The 19,276-nt window shown below is 38.5% G+C and overlaps 1 protein-coding gene and 1 long non-coding RNA gene across 8 annotated transcripts in view; one reads left to right on the top strand and one right to left on the bottom strand.

The window, feature by feature from the left end:
• Positions 1-19,276, top strand: part of myo3b (myosin IIIB) — a 542,791-nt gene that overhangs the window by 286,714 nt on the left and 236,801 nt on the right. For 6 of the 7 annotated variants that reach the window (XM_080199029.1, XM_080199032.1, XM_080199034.1 and 3 more), the window contains 3 exons: positions 13,215-13,294; positions 14,443-14,463; positions 18,481-18,558. In XM_080199029.1, coding sequence (XP_080055155.1) covers positions 13,215-13,294; positions 14,443-14,463; positions 18,481-18,558 — 179 coding nt within the window. The remainder of the gene's footprint in view (positions 1-13,214; positions 13,295-14,442; positions 14,464-18,480; positions 18,559-19,276) is intronic. The other variant, XM_080199033.1, reaches the window with a different exon arrangement.
• Positions 1-19,276, bottom strand: part of LOC145350114 (uncharacterized) — a 50,036-nt gene that overhangs the window by 2,805 nt on the left and 27,955 nt on the right. The gene's annotated exons all lie outside the window — the stretch shown is intronic.

The raw sequence follows: 19,276 nt of genomic DNA on the forward strand, positions 1-19,276 counted from the left end.
AAGATAAGGGGGGGGGGGTTGCAGTTTAGATCAGAGTTGAGGAGGAACATCTTCACTCAAAGGGTGGTGAATCTCTGGAATTCTCTGCCCATTGAAGTGGTGGAGGCTACCTCACTGAATATGTTTAAGTCACAGATAGACAGGGGAATTAAGGGTTATGGGGAGAAAGTGGGAAAGTGGAACTGATACACTTCAGATCAGCCATGATCTTCTTGAATGGCGGGGAAGGCTCAAAGGGCTAGATGGCCTACTCCTCCTATTTCTTATGTTCTTATTATTCCTATTATCACCTTGGTGGCCATAAAGGCCATAATAACCCTTTCTTCTAAAGGATTGTTCATCCACTGGGGCAGCTTTATAATTACAAGATTACTTATTGGGATATAGCTTCAACTGTTCAGTGCCGCCACTGTGGACTGTGCTTCTCATTGATTAGGGCACGTGTTTGGCCTGTGACAACCACTTCATAGTGTCCCTCCCATCAAACACCTAACCCTTTCTTGTTTGTCATAAGTTTCACCATTACTATATGCCCTGGCGTGGGTAATTTAGGAATATTTTCTCTTGCTGTTTTCTGTATGCTGCTGTTGCATGATTACCTAATTTTTCAGGGCATCAAGCGGTCTACCAAATCCCTCATACATTGGAATTCTGCTCCCTGGGAGCTCTCCTCTTTCTGATATTGCCTCCTCTGGGAGGCGTATTGCTCTCAGTATTAATTCAAAAGGGGTTAGTCCTATTCCTCGAGCAGAAATAGTTCTCTGTCGCAGCAATATTACAGGCAAAGCTCGTACCCAATTGTTTCCTCCTTGTAAAATAGCTTTACCTAAGCTATTCTTCAATGTCTGGTTCCTGAGTGAACCATTCCTGAGCTCTGGGGATGGTATGGTATATGAAATCTTTGTTTTATACCTAACATCTGACCAGCTTCTTTCAAAGGTCTTCCTGTAAAATGGGTTACCTAATCAGTCTAATTGAAGTTGCACTCCCCATCTAGTATTGTTTCATTCTCCAGTATCAGGGCCAAGTCAAAATATTCCAATTAATTGGATTGCACTCAATATTCCAGTTCCTTTTTGCTATTTAAATTCCAGTCTCTATTTTCTCAATTACTTAATTCTATTCAGTTTGCTCCGTAATATCTTTAAAACAGAAATCAAATCTTTCTATTTGATTCCAGGCAGTAACCTATTTTGATTGCTTGTTCTTTGTCTTAAACAGTATCATTTTTCAGATAGTTTGCAAACTACACATTCTCCTATGTCAGAATTGCCCCAAATTCAAAAAAGTGTTGTGAGTTTACAAATATCCATTAGTGTACATCTTATTTCCTTTATTCCTACGTCCATTGCTATCACTTGGTGTATTTTTTTTCCCCTACATCTCTTAGAATCCTGATAAATGTCTCTTTTTATCACCATTATCGTTCTGATTATCCATCAAATCCCACTTTTAATTCTGTCCTACCTTTTTTCTTCCATTACATTTCATGAAAGGTGTGTATGTATTTAGCATTAGTCCTGCCCATCTCCATAACACTCTTCTTGTCTGCATTGTATACTATTTGCCAAACATGGGTCCATCTCCTCACCATATCTAGTTCTACTTGTAATAGTTTCTAATGTCCAAACACTTGTGCAAATCTTGGTATCTTTTACAAACTTGCATATCATGTTCCTAATACCTACGTCTGGATTGTTAATAAATAGTATTCATCAGTAGCTCTAATACAGAACCCCTATGGGACACCAAGTCTTCAAGCAGGTCCATTGATAGTTTCCTGCCTGGCATGCAGCCAATTCTCAATCAGTAAGATAGCTTCATGCTAATTCTACTGACCCTCAAATCATAATCCCAAAATATAGTAATTGGGAAGCGAATCAAGGCCATAAATAGCACAAATGAGTCCAGTCAGTAATTTACAATGTGAATACTAAATCAACATGACCACTGTAATCAATTTATGGCTTTGTTGTTCATTATCCCTGCAGTCAAATTCTCATATGCAGAAATGAAAAAAACTTATATAGTAAGTCAAAACAACTGCTTTTTTACAGCAGCTGAGAATCAACAGAGAAAAGGATAATACATTTTATTGTTGATAGTTGAACATCATCTTCATAATAAAAGATGGCGCAACTGTATAGTTAGTACCTCTATCATTTCATAAGGGAAGAGGAAAAGAAAATGGAAATTGGGAAAGTTGTTCTTGGATATGGTAGAAGCCAGAGGACCTTTTAAAGATTGTTAGGAGCCTAGAAAGGGGCCTCAATCTGGATGGCCATAAAACATTAGACAGGGGTCGTGGGTGGAGTAGGGGGACTGGTGGTGTTGAGATGGCGGCGTGGGCTCGTTGGGCCGAAGGGCCTGTTTCCCGGACTGATTTTGTTCTTTGTTAGGACAAACACAATTAGAAGCAGCTACCCATACGAGCCAGCTATTGGCACCATTTCTCTTATAAAAGGCAACAGTGGCTGGACCCATGTCCAAAGCTTTCTTGTATGGATATTGGCAAGAACCTTAAAGCAGTCATTCCATTGGCACTCAGAGACCATAAGGACAATTTTTAATTTGCAGTCACCTAGTGTTCAGTTGAAAAACAATGCCACCACTTGAAACCTCAAGGATTCTATAACTGTCCAGTCGCTCAAAACCTGCATGATGTAATTTTTAAGCAGGCCTTTGAATAGGTGCACAGCGCATCTGATGACTCTGCAAATCTGGTTCCTGTGCTAGCTGTTGGACCTTATTTACTAGCATAAATGGGCGAAGTGTGCACTGTGCATCCTCTGCCCATTTATTCTGGGCATATGTGGCTTGACAAAGGGTCCCAAAAGAAGCAATGGGTAGTCAGTCAAGAAATGGCCCATAATATTTTTGATAGTATTTTAGAAAACTATGGAAAAACAATAGTGCTCCTCCTGGTTCCACAAAAAAAGTGGAAGTTTGCACCCTCAGCTTGCTGGTACCACTTAAGTCAGTCCAGAATGTTAAAATAGTTTGGACCACCCAATGTTGGCTTTGGATGTGCACCATTTCTGCTCCTTCAACTTCATTCTCGTTTTGGGTGTAAGCTGAAAATCAAGTGCTAACATTTGCTCCAACAAATTGCAGTCCACACCAAACTAAACAGGCTCTGAGTAGCAACAGGGTGACATCAGTGTAAAGCAATTAGAACAAACTCCATATCTTGCCAGTCTTGTGAAAGTGTCTTGTTCAAGGTTTTCGTGGTAGCACTGCTAGGTAATGAAGCCACTCACTTTTGTAGAAACTGATCTGATGTCCTAGTGTGGCAGAAGCAATCCAGGCCACTTCCAAGATGTTCTGCAGGTCATGAAGAGCTTCTTACAATGCACTGCATATGTAGGTAGTTGACTCTTTAGTATTTGACTCATTATCTCAACCATATACAAGAAATGCATCACCACTGTTTCTTTGAGTGATACTCCTGAATCTTTGCTCTTTTGGAAAGAAAACTGGACCATGGAGATCAGTTGCCCCTTCTAGGCATCTTCTATGATGTAACACAAGAAGAACTGTTTGGTTACCTACGCAGTGACATTCTCATTTGAAGAAATTGTTGTTGCAGAAATATGAGACAGTTGTTGAGATGAACAGAAATATCAAATAGTTGGGCAGTGTATGCGTGAGAGGGTGATATGTAATACTCGAGCAACTTGGACATCCTTGAACACTACCTGGGAAAAATAAGAAATATTCTGAAAGAACCGTACTGGCTTTGTTTGTGAAGGTCTCGTCCTGTAATGATGAGATGAAATAGATGTGAAGTGAGTTTGATGTCGAGAAAAGTAAGAAGGGATAGGAAATAGGTGTGGTGTGGCATGGATAGGTTTCGGGAATTAGAAAGTTCTGAACATGAGGAATGCAAAGATTGTGTGCAGGAGGTGGGTGGACTATTTGACAAATCAGGCAAATGGTGGTAGATAGGAATACTGCATAAAGAGGGATGGATGAGGTTGAGCTGTTTGAATATAGAGAAACAACCTGAGAAGTAGGGAAGAGACCAAAGTGAAGTTTGGGATGGGTGCTATATTACCATTGCAGTGGGCAGGACAGAGAATGTGGTGAATCATGAAGCTCTAAATGGTGATGGTGAAGAAGAGGAAAGAGCTGGCATCTGTGCAGCATGTTTTGGTTAAGCTCAGGATAAAATTGTAGAGGATGGGCTGGTGAACTTTTATAGATCATTGTAAAGGAAGAGGATGGCATAGACCAATGAGGATTCAAGGAGAATCCTTAGGCGGTATGAGGTATGTTGGAGTTAAAGAAGAGGAATTGTTGGGGAGAAATAGGCTGGAGAACTGCTGAAAAAGGAAAATGGGACAGTGATATAAATCCATGGGCAAGTTGATACTGATTAAAAGAGAAGAGAAACAGTAGCAATGAGAGCTTGAGACAGTGAAACAGAAGGAGTTCAGCAAGTAGCAAACTGGGTCAGGGTATTGAGGGAGCTGGAAGTAATAATTCAGGAGAATATGTGATATATTTAAAAGGGTTGCAGGTTTCTTTAAGAGCAGTTTACATCACAAGAGATTGAGGATTACCTTAAAGTAAATGGCATTCGGCAAATAAAATCTGCACCTTAATATCTATCAACCAATGGATTAGCTGAGAGATTTGTACAATCCTCAAAACATTCTTTAAAAGTTTCAGGAGAGCAAGATTTGTTATCATGTTCTTTATCAGGTCCGATTTCTTACACAGTTCAAATCAAAAATGAACAAGTTTGGCAATGCCACGCCAATTTTTGTCATCTCAAAATGCTGTTTCGAATCATCTCCAGAAGTACCAACTTCTTTAGTCGCTAGTATTGTAAATACTATTATGGAAGACTTTGTTGAATCTGAGTTGCCTGGTGATGTGCCTTAGCTACTACACCACATGAGAATGAGTTTCAAGAGAAGCAATATCTACTGAAATTCCTTATCATATTCCTGAAGTCAAGGACAGCCAAATTCCAGAGCATTGTATGCAACCAAAGAGGAGTAGACTTCCTCTTAATGGATTTACTAATTGACTGTATATAATGATGAGTAATGCATAATACTGTGTCTAGAGTATTATTAAAATTATTGCATAGCATCATAGTAATTTGTTGTCATGACCACAGAGGTAAAGGGGAAGGGATGTTATATTTAAAAGGATTACAAGTGGCTTTTAAAAGCTGGTCACATGATTTGATGGTTATGTCATTAAGGTATCGCCACAGGCTGCTGTTTTACTTTTTTATATTCTGCAGAGAACATCTCTTTCAGTATAAACTGTTGTGTTTTTGTTTTAATCATGTGTGCAAACCATGCCTTTTCTTTATGTCAAGACACACACCTCCTTACACAGTTAGGACTTCACAATATGAAAGTTAGTTGCTGATGTGAAGAGGTAAGGTGCACAGACTGAGCAAGGATGATAGAGAAACAGATGACAAGTCTGGAATATGCACTAGAGATGAGTTGGGATAAAGTTTAAACATTCAACAAAGTTAGACCATTATAGAATATTTCAGGATCTACATAGAAGTCAGAGTCCAGATGTTCATAATGTTTGAGAAATGTAGAGTATAAGATGGAGAGTTAACTTGAGTCAGCACTAAGGTTGCCAAGTCACATGGGCAGTAGGGACATCAGAATATAACCTTCAGTGTACAAAGAGTGTCTGAAAATAGTAGATTAATATACCATTTATTAATTCTAAACAGGTTATCAAATTTATACTTTTGAATTTCGAGTTATTTTGAGTACATCAATCCCGACTTCACTGAAATGCTATTGATGTTTGCTATTGATAAACTGACTTCTGGCTTGAACCTGTTGCAGTATTTAAAATAAATGTTAATCATTTAGAGTTATAGAATCATGCAACACTGAAAAGGCCCTTCGGCATTGAATCTGCACCGATATTGATTACCACTGAAGGTGCACTAATCCCATTTTCCAGCATTTGTCCCATATCCCTGAATGTTATGATGTTTCAAATGTTTTCTAAAGGTTGCAAGATTCCTGGCCGCCATTACTTTCCCCAGCAGTGGAGTCCAGATTCCCACCACTCTCTGCGTGAAAAAATGTTTTCTCATATCCACTCTGAGTCTCCAGGTCCTTACCCTAAAACTATGCCCCCTCGTGATTGATCCCTCAACCAAGGTGAACAGCTGCTTCCTATTCACCCTGTTCATACCCCTCATAGTCTTATACACATCCACTGGGTGCTACAGTGGTTAGCACTGCTGCCTCACAGTGCCAGGGACCCAGGTTTGATTCCTGGTTTGGGTCACTGTCTGTGCGGAGTCTGCACATTGTCCCCATGTCTGTGCAGATTTCCTCTGGGTGCTCTGGTTTCCATCCACAGTCTAAAAGACATTTTGGCCATGCTAAATTTTCCCTCAGTGTACCCGAACAGGTACCTGAATGTGGCAACTAGGGGATTTTCAAAGTAACAATGGCAATGTTAATGTAAGCCTACTTGTGACTAGTAAACTTTATAAAAAAATCATGCCCCTCCCCCCTCCAGTCTTCCCCGTCCCCCCTCCCCCCCGTCCCCCCTCCCCCCCGACCCCCACCTCCCCGTCCTCCCCTCCCGTCCCCCCCCACCCCGTCCCGTCTCCCCCCTCCCGTCCCCCCGTCCCCCCCCCCAGTCCCGTCTCCCGTCCCCCGTCTCCCCCCTCCCGTCTCCCGTCCCCCGTCTCCCCCCTCCCGTAGCGATCTCTGCTCTAGAAAAATCAATCAAAGCCTATCCAGTCTCCCCTTATATTTCATCTTAGGCAACAACCTGATGAATTTCATTTCTACCCCCTTCAGTGCAACTATAGCCTTCCTATAGTGAAGTGACCAGAACTGCACACCATACTCCAGTAATGGCCTGACTAATGTTCTGTACAGCTCCAGCATTACCTCCTTGCTTCTGTACTGTATGCCATGACTGATAAAAGCAAGTATCCCATATACCTTCTTAACTATCCTATTCACCTGCTCTGCCACTTTCAGGGATCTGTAAATAAGTCCCCAAGATCCATCTATTCCTCTGAGCTTCCCCGTGTCCTGCCATTCATTAAGTACTCCCTTGTCCTGTTACTACTTCATCACGCACTGATCAGAATTAAATACCACCTGCCACTGCTCTGCCCATCCGATGAACCTATCTGTATCTTCCTATAACTTATGACCACCTTCTGCACTATTAACCACCCTACCAACCATGATGTCATCTCCAAACTTGCTTATCATTCCCACCACATTATCATCAATATCATTTATGTATATAACAAACAATGGGCGCCTCAGCACTAAACCTTGTGGTACGCCACTGAGCACTAGCCCCCAGTCACTCAAACAGCTTTCTGCAGCAGCCCTTTGGTGTCCTATTACTAATCCAGTTTTGGATCCATCTTGTCAAATGTCCTTAAATTCCACGTGCTTCAATCTTCTCAATCAGTCTCCCATATGGGACCTTGTCAAAGGTTTTGCTAAAGACCATGTAAATTGCATTAACTGCATTTCCCTCAGCCACACACTTGTTCACATTTTCAAAAAACCTCTATCAAATTTGTTAGGTATGAACTCCCTCTAACAAAGTCATGCTGACTATCCATAATTAATTCCCTTTCCAAGTGGAGATTAATTCTCTCCTTCAGAATTTTCTCCAATAGTTTCCCTATCACAGACGTAAGACTCACTGGTCTGTAATTTCCTGGTTCGTCTCTACCACCCTTCTTGAAAAGTGGAACCACATTAGCTGTCCTCTTGTCCTCTGACCCTTCCCCTGTAGCCAGAGAGGAATTAAAAATTTGTGTCAGAGCCTCTGCAATTTCCTGCCACACATCCCACAGCAGCCTGGGATGCAATGAGCAGCACAGTGGTTAGCACTGCTGCCTCAGAGCGCCAGGGACCTGGGTTCAGTTCCCAGCTTGGGTCATAGTCTGTGCAGGGTCTGCATGTTCTCCTTATGTCTGCGTTGGTTTCCTTGCACAGTCTGAAAGGAGTGCAGGTTAGATGCATTGGCCATGCTAAATTCTCCCTCAGTGTACCCAAACAGGTGCTAGGCCTGGGAATTTGTCCACTTTTAAGCCCATCTGAGCCTCTAAAACCTCCTCATTTCCTATGTCAAACTGTGCAAGTTTCTCATTGTCTCTTTCCCTGAATTCTGTCCCTATGTTCTCCTTTTCCCAAGTGAAGGCCAACGAGTAGTATTTATTTAATATCGTTCAATATCCTCTGGCGTCACACATAGATTGCCTCCTTGGTTTCAAATGGGTCCTCCTCTTTTCCTGGTTAACCTTTTGCCCTTAATGTATCAGTAAAATATCTTGGAATTTCCCCTAATCCTGTTCATGCCCCTTTTTTCTCTTCTAATTGCTTTCTTAAGTTCTCTCTTGCGCTTCCTATATTCCTGTAGGGCTGCAACTGAGTTGCACTCTATGGAAATGCTAAAGGTGTTTTTCTTCTTCCTCATCCAGTTTTGAATCATACCAGACACTCAGGGTTCCCTGAACTTATTATTCCTACATTTCCCCCTAAAGGATACATGTTGGACCTGTCCTCTCGCCCCTGTTTTTTGAATGCCCCCCACTGCTCCGCCATAGACTTATACACAAGGAGCAGTTCCCAGTCAACTTTGGCCAGATCCTGCCTTATTTTAATCAGATCTGCCTTCCCCCCCAATCCAAAGCCATCTTTTGCAGGCAATCTTTCTCCTTGTCCATAGCAAATTTGAACCTATTGTGTTGTGGTCACTGTCGCTAAAATGCTTCCCCACTACCACATTGCCCAGCTTCGTTCCTCAGTATCAGATCCAGTGCTGCACTATCCTTTGTTGGGCCTTAACTATCCCAATTTATGTTGGAAAAGTTGAAATCCCCTATTATAATTACCCTATTATTACTCTTACATGCCTCTATTAACTGGCTGCACATTTGCTCCTCTATCTCCTGCTGACACTTTGGGGGCTTATAATACACTTGCAGTAATGTGGCTGCTCCCTTTGTATTCCTAAGTTCTATCCACAAAGCCTTATCTGAAGACCCTTCCAACATATCATCACTCCTTATTTCAGTAATTGACTCTTTAATTATTGGCACTACACCACCTCCCTCTTTACACCCTCCTCTGGGTCATCTAAAGATCCTGTACCCTGGAATGTTCAGTTACTAGTCCTGTCCTTCCCTCAACCACGTTTCTGTGTTTGTAACAATATCACACTTCCATGTGTCAATCCACATCTTTAACTCATTTATTTAATGATGTTTTAGAAGTGCACAACAGTACTGAGGAAGTAAAATGCCCAATTAGAATTTTAAATGTTGGCATTAAAACTTTTTTTATATTTTCTAATACTTGTAGGTTGTTTTAAAATATTAAGCCATTGGTACATTATTTTGAGCATGACTGTTACACATAATGGCCAAGCATTTTTGGGTTTTAAAAATACCAGTTATTTTAAAAATAATATCCCATTCAGTGTAACCCAATTGCATACAAGCATGCCAATGTAAATTTTAGTATATGTACAGTCAGTGCAAAGAAATAAATAATCTGCAGATGTTCTCCATGTTGTATTAAGAAATTTAAAGAATTAAAAGACAGTTAGTTTAAGTTAAACAGCTTAGAAGATTGGAGTTTAGGGTGCCCCAAAACTTGGCTTTGAATTTTGCTTAATAAGTTAACGTTATTAAGTTACTTTGGAAATGTTATATATTGAAAGCTTAACATGCTGTTATCAAATTTTCCTTGCACCTGTTTTATCTGTGATATTAAGCTGTTTATGCTCCACAATCAATGCATGAATGAAATCAGTCTATAAATGAATATCAAATAAATCGAGCAGGAATTATAATTTAACTGACATAACTATCATGGCAATAATATCCAATTGTTTCAGTGGATTTTTGTTGTCCTAAAAATGTTCTTTCTTGTTACAAACATGCAGTTACCTATTCTACTGTACTGCTCATATTGGGCCTTTAAAAATGTAACATATCATATGTTACAAATATAACAAAGGCTTCCAGGAACCCATCAGCATGTAATTCAGCAGCATAACCAGCAGGGGTCCTCCAGCAATTGTGATACAGCTACACAACATTAAGTTCAAAGGTTGCGATTTTATTTAATTAGAAATATAATTATTATGAATAATAAGGAGAATAGCAGACTGTTATTTGTTAAAATGTTTTCAAAGCTGGATATGTATTTATTGATTAGTTTTGGAGTTATGGACAATTATATATTACACAGAAAAAGGCCATTTGGCCCAACCATTACAAGCTGGTATCTTATTTTGCAGATAACGTAGATCCCAGGAATAAATACAAAGTAAACATATTGTACTGTTAATTTTCTAATTATATTACAAGTTTTGCTTATAGCAAAAAAAATCAGATGTGCTATACTTGCTTATGTATCAATCATGCATTCTTGTCTTTGGGTCACAAGATTCAGGGTTCAATTCCCACTCCAGCACAAAAATCAAAGCTGACTCTCTAATACTGAGAGAGTGCAACACTCTCTTTTTCTACACTTCCCACAGTGAAGTGATATAACCATACAGACTTTAATAAAAGACTAAAACTGTAATAAATCAAGAGTGACTTGATATGCTGAAAGTAACAAAGGCTTTTTATTGCTAACGATAAATAAGTATTTTCAGTGAAAGTGTCAGACAGAATAAACTGTGCAACTGTACAACGCTCCAGCTGAGGATCCTCCCTGACCTTGGATATGTGTCCTTGTCCATGATTAGCTCAGCTAATCAACACTCCATAAAGCCCAGCCCAATCATGTGGCCCTCAGGGAACACCCACTTAAAGGGGCCATGCTACCGGAAATACTGAATCAACTTGTTTAAACATATCCAAATTCTAAAGTAAAACTTTTGATTGCAATTTTGTACTTCTTAACTTCCGTAATTTGTACTTATCAACACCATGACCTAATGATTTCTGAAGTTATATACAGCATAATTAGTTATAATTTACTCTGTAAAACCTGATCAATATAAAAAGTCATGTGAAATCATTCCAGAGTGTAGACAAAAATAAATCTATATTGACTCCTAGCATTTGTTAGAAATTTACGCAGAGGGAAGCCACAACTTTCAGTGCCATCCAAATATAGCAATTTAACTCTAAATATTTTGCTTTGTGGTGGTGCAACCATTGAGAACTACGTACATCTACTCTGTTGAGTACACTCAGTAATATTACAACCTTTCTGTTTGGGGAACTTCTGAGATTAAATGGACCATCACATCGAAGGAAGTATTTGCAGCTGTAACAATTCAGGAAGCTTGACTAGAAAGGAACATAGCTTATTTACAGAATGCAGAGTAAAACCACTGCTGTGATATACACATACTAGTCCCTGCCTGGAACAGGTAGTTCAGCAGGCCCATTCCTGGATCTGCCTCATAAAAGGCTTAGGTTCTGCTGGGCATAACCATTGCCTAATATGAGAAGAACTCATACTTTACAAGCCCCCCAAGGAGATCAATCAGTGATTCCTCAAGGATCTTGTGGGGATTATCACACCAGGAAAATGCAAATGGGACCAAAGTTTCTGGTGTGAATTTTTTGGATGGCAGGGTCTCGCTTTCTGCCATTTGAACATTGGGTAGGAGCATCTCCCCGCCAACACTCTCTCAGACATTTCAAACTCAAATTAGCATTAAGTGGCTGCAAGTGGAACTTCTGCCCCTCACTTGGGAGGAAGTCCTGCCTTGGAGGGCTGTTGGCAGCTCTCCAGTCCATATAATAATGCAGGAAGATGTCAGATACTATATGGTGGAGGCCCAGATAAAGTTAAGGGGTCTCAGGGTGGAGAGATAGAGAAGAGGGTGATTGAGTTTTCAGGGGAGAGGCCACAGGTTGGAGAGAGAGTTCCAAAGGCTACCAAACCATACAGGGCGACGCTTGATTTCTAAACAGAGTTTTTGATCCCTCCCCCACCCTCAACCCCAACACACCTTCTCTCCTCAAGTGTAATTCTGTTCTTTGGGCTTCCCCCATGGAAGTTCAATTTTGCCACCAGCCTTGAAATTGAGGCTAGGCAGGGAACGGCTCTTATGTGGCTTTTATTGGGGCAAGAGCAGGCTTCCTGTCCAAGGCCTTGCCCACCTCAGCGTAAAATTGGCATGTGGTCGGAGCAGATGGAAACCCAGAGGGAATTGCCACCATTCCATTTTGTTGGGCGTGTGTAAAATTCTAGCCTCCATGTTTATATTTTTAACACAGTAAGAAGTCTCACAACACCAGGTTAAAGTCCAACAGGTTTATTTGGTAGCAAAATTCACTAGCTTTCAGAGCGCTGCCCCTTTGTCAGGTGAGTCTTACTGTGTTTACCCCACTTCAATGCCAGCATCTCCATGTCATGATTATATTTTTAACACCAGTTGTTTGGTTATTATTGGGTTACATCAGGCATTATGCTGTTAATAACCAAGTACTCAACTAAATCTATTAACTAGTGTAGTAGCATATTTTGGAAAATTAAGGAAAGATTTCCTAAAACACTGTGTGCCATTGTTCCATTTTGGAAAGCTGCTGCTTACTACAATATATCTATATCATTTTAATTGGAAAAGCATCATGATGGTGAAAGGGAGTTGTCATCATTTATGATAGTAAGTATTTTGTTTATTGGAATGCAAATGAATTGACTACCTGAGGCACAGTTGGTTTTCTATTTTACCATGTGATTTTAATAATATATAATAGCAAGCATTGTAGAAACATTATTCATTTAATTTTTTTTATTAAGTACATAACGTAGAAATATCTTTGCCACCTGTTGAGTGATTTCCCAAAGGTTTTTATTATTATTTGCATGTGGCCGTTACACAATGCATATTTAAACTGAGAATTATATCTCTGCCTTGCTCATACCATTTATTTAAAGGTGCATGGAATATCCGCAGCGATCTATTGTTTATTTATACTGTAAATCCGTTGAAATGTGCTAAAATGCTTCCCACTCATTAAAAAACTCCTGCCACCCATGGATTAAGACTTTGATGTCACCAATCCTGCTTCAAAGGCTCCTTTCATTGCTATTAATCACAGTTTAGCCTCTGAAGATGGAGCCAGAAAAAACATTTGGACATCTTGTGCTAGACATACTAAAACTTTGACATATTTTGAGCATATCACATATGCTTATTTAACATCTTTTTAGTATCCCTTATTTCAAACTATTTTGCTTTCTTCTCAGGTAACTTAGCACAGTCAAGAGCAAGAGTAAATGCAGCATCAAGGTCCTTACCTCCACAGCTTACTGCAGGCCGTAAAAAGGTTTGTATGTTTTATAACTGGCTCTTTAAAATAGGGAACTTCTAATTAGCATTGTAAGATGTACATATATCTACAATTTACTTTTCATTTTTAATAAACCCATTTTGGTAATAATCCTAAGACCTTTTTCCTTTTTTATTTAGTGCAACTTATGTTTGCTGCTTCATTCGTGGACTGAAAAAAATGGATTGTGAATTTAATTCTTCACATGATCAAATGAACATATTTATATTAACAGTTTCAGGAGAATAGAAATTATTGATAGAAACATTAAAACTTCAGTTCAACAATAATGAAACTAGGTAGCTTTTAAGTATTTAAATCTAAAGTTTAGATTTAAACAATTTTAATTACATAGTATCAAACTGCATTTCACATGACTTTACATTTACATTCACATCAAAGGACTTCATTCTTGAGTTCTTCATTTGCATCCTATGATGTGAGTCACTAGGACTTCTACCTATCCCTCTAGCTAGTATATCTTCAAAGAAAACAACTGAAGTCAAGTCAATCAATGAATGCAGCCAGTAAAAATCCGGTATATACACATCACTACACTGCAACAGCAAACATTTAGTTATAACCTTTTCATCAGGAAGGGTCCATTTGGCTTGATGATTAAAAACAAATTTCCACTCATGGTGAAGTAATAATATCCATTGAAAATCCAGAATTATTTCTGAGTTTTCCTAAAAGAGAAGAATACAAGTTGTATGATCCAAACAAAAAACTCTTTGGTGATTGCATTCACACTATGATGTGAGAGACTAAATAATGAAGCCTGCTACAGATCTAATCAGAAATCCCAATATTTATTTGGTCATGTGATGAGTTTGAATGCTTTGAAGTTATGCCTATTAATGCAAATTTTTATAGGAACATTAAGTTTTTATTTACAGCAGTTCACTTCATCTTGTTTTTTAATACAAATTAAAAATGTTACTTGTTAAACAGCATGCTGTGAAAAATTAAGAACCCAATAAAAGTAAAAATGAAGGTTTGAAGCAACATAATGTAGTTATTGTCAACGTGGTCATCTTTGCAACATTTACTTCTCTATTTGATCATACAGTATTGATCTTCTGTTACTTTCATTCTTGTTATATTGTTGATCATCTTTTATTCTATTTACTTTTCAAATACAGTCTCCTAAATACTTGCTGAAGGTAAGAATGACAACAAGATGACATTTAATGTCAGATAGAAAACTTGAACAGGACAAAAAGTACACAGTGGCAATCTTCAGTTGTTTTCATGTACAAAAGTTGGAACATTGTTATTCTTTACATGTATTGAATTTGCACTGTTTGTTTTCAGTATTGGTTTTTCAATTTTAGTTTTTTTTTAATTATAACATTCACCATCAAAGAGGCCTGGAATTGACCATGTAGCCTTCACTTCTCAGAAGCTACACAGCCTATTAAGGCCCCAAATGGCAGACAGAAAGTGCATATATATTTCCAGCTAAAAAGTGCCTGCACCACCATTTTTGGTAAGGACAAACAAAAGGTGTCCCTTAACACCACCTGAAGGTAGCATTAAGCCCTATGGCCATACATATAAGGAGCTTAATACCTGATTAAAGTCCCCACTTCAGCACTTTGCAAGTTGCACTCAGGGGTGTGAAGACTAGCAATCAACACAGTAACTAACTTACCTAAATTGAGGATCAGGAGGAGAGGGAGCACTTCTCCCAATTGTGTATTAAAGGACTTTATTGTTGCCACTGATTTTTCCCAAACACCACTGCGTCAAAACACCTAAAACTTGATTGTGGATCAATTGCAGATGCCAGTATCCCTCCCACAATCCTTCACCAATTTCTATCTATTCATGTTGGACTCCAAGGCTCCATTCTGCCAATCCAACACTGAATTGTGGATCTTAGACCCAGCCTCTGAAAACACTTAACAAACATCTGCTGTGATTCAAGCAGAGGTCTTGACTTTTCTTGACGCCACTGATCTATTTGCTGAAGGGTTGCAGTTTGATGACAACGAAGGCCAACGCTTATTATCAAGCTGGGAGCCCAGAAATCAGTTTTGTGCCTGCATGAACTTGCAGCAAGCTCTAAAGCTGGTGCCTGCCATTGTGGGTCACAAAACCCACCAGAGGACAGTGTATACTTCATTTGCATCCCCTTCATGGGTCAGGCCTAGAGGATTTGGTGGGTTTTCCTCCAGCCTCCACAGTGGGACCCATCCCACATTCCCGCTCCTGCCATGGCAGTTTCAGAATGGGAGAATTACGCCATTTGTTTTCCTTGCTCTATAAATGTTTCTGGACCTGCTGGGTGGGTTCTTCCAACACTTTGTTTTTAACAATATTTTTTTTTACCTTGTTTCAGGTATACATGCAGTCACTTGACAGTACAGAATGTGAATATTGCTAAAAAGAGAAACATGCAGAAGCTTTTCATCTTGCACTCATCAGGACAAACACTAGAATGTCAAATTTTAAATGATCACAATTTATACTACAGAAGAAAAGAGTTTTGATTGTCAGCAAGTGGGCTCTGATTGGCCAAGGCACTGCCATGGAAAATGTAATTAGAAGGGAGGGACACAAGAGTGCTCAAATTAACCTTTGAAATAGAGAGCAAACGTAATTCCTTTCCTTACTGTGCAGTTAAGAACTTTGTGCTGTCTACTACAAACTTACCTTCACCGGTTACAATTCATATATCTCCAAATGCTATTAGGTTGGTCTTATCTACAATTTTGTAACTAGATTCCTAGTCATGTGTTCACCTTACATATTTAATGCAGAAATCTAGTGCATCAAAACTATCCTGTAGTTCAGTATCTATCCTGATCAGATTGTTGTTCGCTGTATTATGCAAACTGACAAGTGGTCCAAAAACCACTACTTTCAAACCTGAGAAGTGCCTGGTTTTACTCAAATAATCCTGGAAAGGCAAGGTACCTCAAAAATTTGAACAACCGGTTAAGCATACCATTTCATATTGCTGCACAAGTGGTACTTTTCACAAATAAAATGCTGTTGTCAGTCCAAAAAGGTGTTCTGTCCACCACACAATTAAATTATGTCCAGTATGAATTTCAGAGCGGTGTGATGCTGGGTGCTTAGACTATACATCTCAGCGTTAGGTTGATCAAATCAAACAGTGTGTTCTTTCAATTGTTCATGATAGGTAGAGTGCAAACCATAGTCAATCAGCATATGCTTGCAAAACCCAAAACAAAATGTCTGCTGTTAGATGGGATTCAGTGATTGGGCAGCACTTGCTGAACAATCCTGAGTGTGCTTATGGCTAACCAACAATCAGTTTAAGATAATCAAGCAAGCTTATTTTGTGGATCATTTATACATACTGAAAGTGATACGTATTCAGACAAGCGGATTTGTCATTTGCAAGCAAAGGAATATGTTCAACCCTTGTGCCTTGTTTGAATTACCTGGGAGTTTGGAATTGTGGAACCTACAGCTCCCCTTGCTTTCTACATGGCAATATCTCGGCCAGCCAGCATCGATTTGTTAACAAATTAGCACCAATTTCACCTGTAGCATAAATTATTATGATGGTTTGAAATGAGCCATTCTTGCATTTGTCTTGATTATCTGCAAGACGATAATTTTTAGCAACATATCTCTTTTCTGTAATACATTTTTGCTTAACTTGCGTGTGATAAAAATCTGGTAAAATAATTGTATTAAAATTCATTCACTCGTTAGCCTTTTTGTGTTCAATTTATTACAGGCAACAGAATGCATGTTCCATATTTTTAAGATTTAAGGATAAAAATAGGTTTAAATGTGACAAATGCAATTACATTATTTTTCTTTTTCTCTTTAATGTTTTGGTTAAAAATAATGGGACAAAAGAGCTTGGTATGAATGCACATAACACATCCCAGTTGCCAGCCATTTGCAAACAAGATGTTCACATTCAGAGCAAACACTTGAAGATTGAATTTATATTTAGTTTCTCCTTTTTTCGTTTTAGAATCACAAATTTGAAATCTTGGATTTTACATAGTAGAAAGTTGATTGAGGAAAGGGGACACAGTCCAGAATGTGTTGCATAAATTTTCAAAAACTATATTAGAAAATATAGTCCAAAAAAACATACTAACACATGCAAAGTGCAACATATTTGAAACTTATATTTTTTTAATGTAAAACTGGTTTTTAAGGAGCACATTTTAAACTTTCAGTTCCTTTACCCCAACACTTTGTATGTCTTTTATGTTTATTTTTCCCATCGTTCTATCTTCTCAGTTATGCACTAATCCTCTGCTTAAAAGATGAATATGCAATCTATTCCAAGACCTATCTACCAACCTGCAACTATCAACTGAATTAACAAAAGCAAATTGGGATGATTCATTCACCCTCTCATTATCTCCCCTGTATTTTTATGGAAAAATATTATTATCTTAACATTTGCATCCTCTATCCAGCTGATATTAGGAATTTGTCATGTTGGGAGTTACAATCACAGAATTGTGTTCTGTCACTTGTAGTTGTCAGTAATTCCCTCAATTTAAAAAGCATTTTCAAGTCGTATGTTTGCAGATACATTTATCATACATTGTACACATACAGTACTTTTGAGAATTTATCATTTTTATAAAGGTTTAGTTATTATTTTGTAGACTATCCAGGAAAACCAGTTCTTAGTTCAAACATTTGTAGTTTATTTCCATTTTCTTTGATTAGATGGCAGCATATAACCAGCAATTGTACGCTAAAAATAATATCTACCTATGTCCTAGCCATATTTACATAATGAACAGAACTACCAGAACTTATGATGGTAATGTGCACATAACTTTGAAGCCATTCATTTAAGTGCTTCATTAGATTTGATGAAAATGTTACGTTGGGTATTTTTTTTGTGAAATATAAGATAATCAAAATGTTAATATTGTGTGGTTAATAGTGCTGTATTTTAAACAGAATGTATGCTATAGATGAATATTATGTTGGTTTAATAGTAAAAATCTGAATTGTGTTCTGTTTTAATATCCACAGTATGCCTTTAAGCTAGCACTCTTTGATTTCTTTGATTATTTTTATTGACTCTCATTTGCCGATTCCATGCATTTTTTTGCATTGGTAATTTTATCAGTCTACCCACAGGTACTACTTCTAGAAGGCTAGGTTGTTTTTGCAATTGCTTGTTGACATGTATTGCATTTTTACTATCCTGTAACCAGGTCGATACAATGGAAGTTATGCGACATCCTGAGGAAACAACAAACATGAAAAGACAAACTGTGGCTTCTTACTTTCGGGTAAAGTTATAAATTTAGCTGCAGATAATTTAAAAAAGGACCTTTTAAAGAACTTAAATTTCTCATAATACTGTAGAATTCAAAAGAGCACATGTGTATACATAGAACATAGAACATTTCAGTGCAGCACAGGCCCTTCGGCCCTCGATGTTGCGCGACCTGTAAAACAATCTAAAGCCCATCTAACCTACATTATTCCAATATCATCCATATGTTTATCCAATGCCATTTAAATGCCCTTAATGTTGGCAATGCCCTTAATGTTGGCAAATATCAGGTCCATGATAAAGAATTTTAATGTTCTTTTGCAGGTTGTTTGTTACCCATATTCCCAGCTGTTCTTTATGATTTTGACTAAACAATGTATTTTTTTAATATAATTATAAATCAGAAAATACCTACAGTGCAGAAGGAGGCCATTTGGCTATCGAGTCTGTGCCGACTCTCTGACAGAGCACCTTTCCCAAACCCAACCCCCACGCCAACCTCATGCACTTACCCCGTAAATTTCCCTAACCTACACACTTCAGGACATTCTCAGGGGCAACTTAGTATGCCAATCCATCTAAAGTGCACATCTTTGGACCAAATAACTGTATCAATCTGTAAAACAAATAGAAACTAATTGGTAAAAATGATCAATTGAAAATATCTCAAGGGATTTAGCAGAAACCTTCAGGGTCAAAGCCGTAGACAGGAGGGTATATAAAAGCCCATT

This window comes from Carcharhinus amblyrhynchos, chromosome 11 (assembly GCF_965287045.1).
Source record: "Carcharhinus amblyrhynchos chromosome 11, sCarAmb.v2.hapA, whole genome shotgun sequence".
Classification (NCBI taxonomy): Eukaryota; Metazoa; Chordata; class Chondrichthyes; order Carcharhiniformes; family Carcharhinidae; genus Carcharhinus; species Carcharhinus amblyrhynchos.